Raw genomic sequence first — 5,799 nt, 5'->3', positions numbered from 1 at the left:
CATGTGACATGTTTTTGTCAAATACAATTTCATAGCCTAAATTTAAACAAAAAATTAACAAACACTCACTGCTCCACTAAACAGTTTCATAGATTTCAGTTCATCTTAATGTTATGATTAGAGAGGTTTTGCAACCTTACGAAAACTATAACAAATACGAATACCTGTACATCATTACTGTTATCGGCATTAGTGGCTAAAACATTCTTGCCAGGTCAATAGTTACACTGCCTGGTCATTCATTATTTCTTCAGGTTGTTAGTTTCTCAGGTCTATAGTTGCTTTTACGAGTCAAAATTCAACAAAGTATAAAAACTTCTGTGCACTTTCATCTCACAAATTCAACAATAACACACAACCAACATCGTTTTTATATAACAATCTTATTGTCAATTTGCGATTTAATTTTTTCATTCTAATTTTTTCTGCGTTTCCATTGCTCTGAGTTTTTGTAACGCCGGTGGTATCGTGGGGTCCAAGGGGAGCAGTCCTGCGGCCACTATACGGCTTTCATTTACGAGGTAGTTGAACGTAGCACAAGCGTGCCTCTGAAAATAAATGTAAAAAGTGAATGTCTTTTCTAAGCAGTAGATGCGAGTAATGCAGACTGGCCTTATGTGAATAGTAATCATGATCCCTACTCAATCACAGTTTTAATTGTATTGGACATGTATAGAAAGGAGAATAAGGACCCCACAAAAATTCTTACTTTCACTTTCATACAACACAGCGTGAAAAAGAAGTCATAAGACACCATCAGTCCTTGAAAAATCTGTACAATAAAGCCACCTTGCTAGAGGCAACGCCGTCAGGTCCTGTTTGAACCGCTCCAGCAACATTTTAAGATTTTAACTGTCAATGTTTATCTAAAAACCGAAAGGTCCACTGATTAATCTTTGATACGAAATATAATAATGTACATACCCAAAGTATTGTAATGCATGCCATCATGTTGGGATTCAATATTTCTACATTAATTGTGTCATCATCATGATGTATGTTGTGTTATACTTTCTTAAATATGTTTTGTTTTTAAAATGTTCTTTTGTGTACTGTTACAATGTGGTTGTATGTCACTCTCAAAATATGTATCAAAAGTAGCATCTTCCAGATGGAAACATCACATGAATGGGTATCAGATGTCTCTAGAAGACGGTTTGACCCAATAAAAGTACAGTATGTATTTGAAACCTAACAACAACATTCAATATTACCCACGTAATTAGATCCACAACCTATGGAGCATTTGATGTACCAATTTAAATTCTCTCATGGAAAGAGAATCCCTTTTATTCTTACCGTGTCTTGAACTTCTAATGCAATGCCCTTTGACCTCATAAATGCATGAATTTCAGGATCAAGTCGTCTACTTGATGAGCCAAGTCCAAGGACAAGAATTTCTAAATAAAACGTTATTGATATAATCAAGTATTTTTTCATAATAGTAATTTTATCTCTTATTTTTTCTTATCTTGTAATACTCAAGTTCACAAGAAAATGTTTCACTACTACTTATATTAATAAGATTTATTCTCTAAATTTATAATGTTTGGTTTTTGTGTTAACATACATTATTTTTTTTTTAAATTAAAATTCAATACAGAATAAAGACAATCTATAATATTTTTATTTTTTTTTATAGCATGCAGTGGGAATGGTGAGGGCATAAATGGTGGGGAATCATTTAGTTAATAATATCCAAATATCATTGAATTTAAGTGGGGGAGGGGGTGCTAACTGCAGGAGTGATATGAGGTGCTATTTAATTTACAGTTAAGTTTAATTAAGTTTAGAAAGTATAATACATACTCCAAGTATTGAAATACACGCCATCGTGTTGGGATTCAATATTTCGACATTAATTATGTCATCATCAGGAATGATGACATAATTCTTGATGATCTTGATGATGACATAATTAATGTCGAAATATTGAATCCCAACACGATGGCGTGTATTTCAATACTTGGAGTATGTATTATACTTTCTTATCTGTAATTAAGTTTAATTGACAGTTAAATTTAATTAAGTTTAATTTACAGTTAAGTTTCCAGTGGGTGACACATGATGTGCAAACGTTTCTTGAGAGTCCTTTGAAAAAAGTACCAACTAACTAAAATTAGAGAGGCCTCATGATCAGAAGGGAGATAGGGGTGTCATATTGGAGGTCCAACTGTATTATTATTATTATTTTTATTATCATTATCAATAGTAAAGTTATTATTATTATTAACAGTAGGGAGGCATGTAGCCTTCTTGTTATCATGATAACAAGAACAGTAAAGGGGGGGGGGCATGTAGACTTCGACCTCAACAACACCGAAGAAGTAACTTCAGGCCAAGTTGGATGTAACATCACCAGTCTACTTGAGAAAGCGAACAGACCGTTCGCGAAACATAATAGTGTGTCTCTTGAGTTAAATCTTTTTTTTTTTTTATTGAATCAACAAAAAAGAATATTCTATAATAATAATGATAATAATAATAATAATAATAAAAATAATAATAATTATTATTATTATTATTAAACACTATTTATCACTGCGCATCTGATGATTTCTGTATGTTAGTATGTGCATAGGTTGTCTATCATTTTGCTATGTTTTAACTTAAGTACAGATTCAAGTACAATGATTAAAAAATACTGTATAAGTATTATAAATACATAAAGTAAACAAAAGTTGCACTGTCCTCACCTATTTTAGGTTCTAGCAAATAAAATAATGTTAAACTTTCTTTGGACACTTCCTCCCAATTGCGTATCTGAAAAAAACAATAAATTGAGAATTCATCATTACTATTGCGTCAATCTGTTTTTAAATGGTTGTATTTCATATTTGGTAAATATAATAATTGCTAGAATCAAAGTACAAATAGTAATACCGTAAATGATATTGTGGATATTGAACAATCAAAAAAGATTTCTTTAAATGTAGAAAAAGATTCAAATTCCCCAGGACACAGTGTAAATTGACTTTACAACAGCGATTCTCAAAGTGTGGTTTGTGACTCAAAAATGAGTTGCCAAGTAAATTAGAGGGTCGCAAATCTTGGTAAGTTTTTAAAAATAGAATTTTATAGCAGGCTATAAAACTAGACTAGATTGTTTGTAGTAAAGAAAGAACTAATAATCAGTTACACATTTTACTTCATCTTTGTTCACCAGTTACCAGTAAATGACCCATTTTGAGTATCCATTTTAAATGTCCTTGGAATAGATTCTTGAGAAGTTGCCTGGACATTTGTTTGAGTTGTCGGCCAAATGTTTGAGAACGGTTGCTTTACAATATTAAAAGAAATTTATACAGCACCATTTGGTGTTGACGATGATATTATAACTGTACCCCTGGTGAATGGATATCAGTACTGGCATATCAACACATAAAGGGTAGTGCAAACTTCAAGGAAAGTATATCTAATATCTAATGTGACACTGCGTATATAAACTTATACGTTCATTGCTGATAATAATAATGATAATAATAAAAATGCCATCTTGTAAGGCGCACATATCCATCTCAGAGAGCTGCTCGCGGCGCCATTTCCACTTGCAAAGATCAACAGCCTTTTCTGCATTTAGTTTATTATATTCATAAAGGTTATTTCATTTTATTTTAAATTTCTTTTTTTTCAAATTTTAATTTATTTATAATACTTAAATGTACATTAATTATCAACTTAACTATAGAGGAGAACAGGCAAAACAAGTGAATGATCTTAGAGGGTCATCCATCCATTGCCACTCTGTCGTGTTCCCGAACCTCTACATAGGTGGCTCGAAGAAAGGAACAAGAAACACATTTACCCTGCCACAGAAACGGGTACTCAGAGGCGACAATTGGGATAGTGGCCCCCATAGAGATAGATGCAGGCCTGACAAAAAGGAGGGAGAGGATTTTTGACAAATTAATCAAAATAAAAAAGGAAAAGAAAAACTTTTACTTAGCTACATTAAAAGTACCCATTTAGGGGGAAATAACTTGTAGAGAGACAAATAAAGGCAAAAAGCAGCTGGCAAAATGCACAGCAAAACTTCAAACCCCTGAGCTCAGGGATGAGAGCCTGAGTGCAGCCACTGTGTCAACTGCTGTATCAGGTTTACTTACATTCCATGATATAAGACTTTTCGGTAATATTGCAACTGGGCCGGTTATTAGATCTTCGTTGATGGTGAAGCCTTTCTGACTGTACGCTGTTATCTGCGGAACACCTACAGCTTCTTTGGCTAAAAGACTAACAGTGGTTCGGACATAAAGCTCATCGTCTGTCGGAAGAAGCTTGCTAAATGATCTTGATGTAGATTTTCTGAAGTTGTATTAAAGAAATAAACAGAATTATATTTTATGAATAATCAAATTCTTCGTTTGGTTGTAATTTCCCACAAAAGAGATTGAGAAATACCTGTTCTCTTAAGAGCCCTCTAATGGTGGGGGAGGGGAGATTCCCCAGAAAGCCCATTTAGGGGGAGGGGTTTTTAGAACAGAAGTCTCACCCCTGCAAATTAGCCAGGCTTAGGCCTACCTAGTCTAAAATTGGAATGTATGAATGATGAACATCACAGATTCTGAATCTATACTATTAATAACAAACATATAGATTAAAGGTTAGCTTTGAGAGAGCAGCTTAGCTCGGTCAGCTAATCTGGTGGTAGCCACTGTGTGTGCGCTGAACAGTGGAGATCTCTAGGTCTCCGGTTCAATTCCCATCGCTGCCCTCCTTGTGTTTCAGCTATAGGGCTGAAATACAAGTTACAATAGCGCACCGTTTTCCGGATGAGACGTTTAAGCTGTTGGTCCTGTGTGCATTTATGGCCCATGTGCACGTTAAAGAACGCAGTACACTCTTCGGAAAAGAGTAGGGAATTGTCTCCTGGTGTACTGTCCAATCACCACCAGAAGGACCCCACTGGAAATGGACTGGAAATAAGTCTCTTCTAGACTTTCATGGGCTATCCTTGGTGTTTACACCGAATAAATCCAATCCAATTTAATTCAAGGTAGCAAAGCTGAAGTTAAGGTTATATAGCCTATAACCTTAACTTCAGCCTCATATAGGCTTTGTAAAGGAGTAGGCCGCCTAAGCCTACCTTAACCTAGGCTTGGTAATAATATAGGCATACGCCTTGCTATACGCCGACGCATGGCCTTACATAGTGTAGGCTATAGGCCTAGGCCCTACCTAGCTTAGCGTAATTTAATCATTTCGAATAAATTTATTTATACCAAATTAATTTGAATGCTCATATACCAAATATATTACCTGAATGTTTTTATTACCTTGAATTATAAAATGAGCTGAGAAATTTTGCGTTTGAAGACAACATCCTCCGAACTCGCACGAAAGCCATGGGCGCAGACATTTTGTTTTACATACAATAAAATAGGTGGCGCTATTTTAATTTCAAAGCACGTCATATTTAATGATCGCAGATCGAAAAATAAAACGTTCTGATTAGAACACAGAACTTTAATGAAAACAGATGAATACAGTAACTAGTGGGAAGGATGGTAGTATCTGCAGTAATCCATGTCGACAATTACGTGTCTACTAGCATAATACCCGGGCTGTGTTGAATGAGTGGGGAAAGGTGGCGATGTATAATATTATAGTTAATGCAATCATTGTGGATTTTATGGTTACCTTGTCATGATTTTTGCAAAGTACATAACGTTTAGAATGTGTCTGCTGAAGTCCTTGTGAGGAATTAATCCACTTTGATAAATACAGTAGAGCAGCCTACATCAGAATAGGCCGATTGTACCGTCTTGTACATGAAAATTTACATGTCTATGTCTATAT

General features: G+C 34.7%; 1 protein-coding gene across 1 annotated transcript; it reads right to left on the bottom strand.

The window, feature by feature from the left end:
* Positions 1–6: 6 nt before the first annotated feature.
* Positions 7–5,383, bottom strand: LOC117109621 (NADH dehydrogenase [ubiquinone] 1 alpha subcomplex assembly factor 3-like). The gene is made up of 5 exons (XM_033252010.1): positions 5,277–5,383; positions 4,107–4,305; positions 2,697–2,763; positions 1,300–1,400; positions 7–548 (listed from the first exon to the last, which is right to left on the bottom strand). Exons 1-5 carry the CDS (start codon positions 5,357–5,359, stop codon positions 411–413), a joined length of 588 nt encoding a protein of 195 aa, XP_033107901.1. The 5' UTR covers positions 5,360–5,383; the 3' UTR covers positions 7–410.
* Positions 5,384–5,799: the final 416 nt, after the last annotated feature.

This window comes from Anneissia japonica, unplaced genomic scaffold (genome assembly GCF_011630105.1).
Source record: "Anneissia japonica isolate Jap-2015-1 unplaced genomic scaffold, ASM1163010v1 scaffold1511_len2985839_cov193, whole genome shotgun sequence".
Lineage (NCBI taxonomy): Eukaryota > Metazoa > Echinodermata > Crinoidea > Comatulida > Comatulidae > Anneissia > Anneissia japonica.
Note: the sequence above shows the minus strand (reverse complement) of the source record. Positions and strands in the feature narration are given on the sequence as shown.

Excerpts from the sequence above, each read along its gene's own strand:
- LOC117109621 (XM_033252010.1), bottom strand. The coding sequence starts at position 5,359 with ATGTCTGCGCCCATGGCTTTCGTGCGAGTTCGGAGGATGTTGTCTTCA. Across the intron at positions 2,764-4,106 it reads AAAGTCTTATATCATGGAAT|ATACGCAATTGGGAGGAAGT; the intron begins GTAAGTAAACCT and ends TGTTTTTTTCAG. Across the intron at positions 549-1,299 it reads CATTAGAAGTTCAAGACACG|AGGCACGCTTGTGCTACGTT; the intron begins GTAAGAATAAAA and ends ATTTATTTTCAG.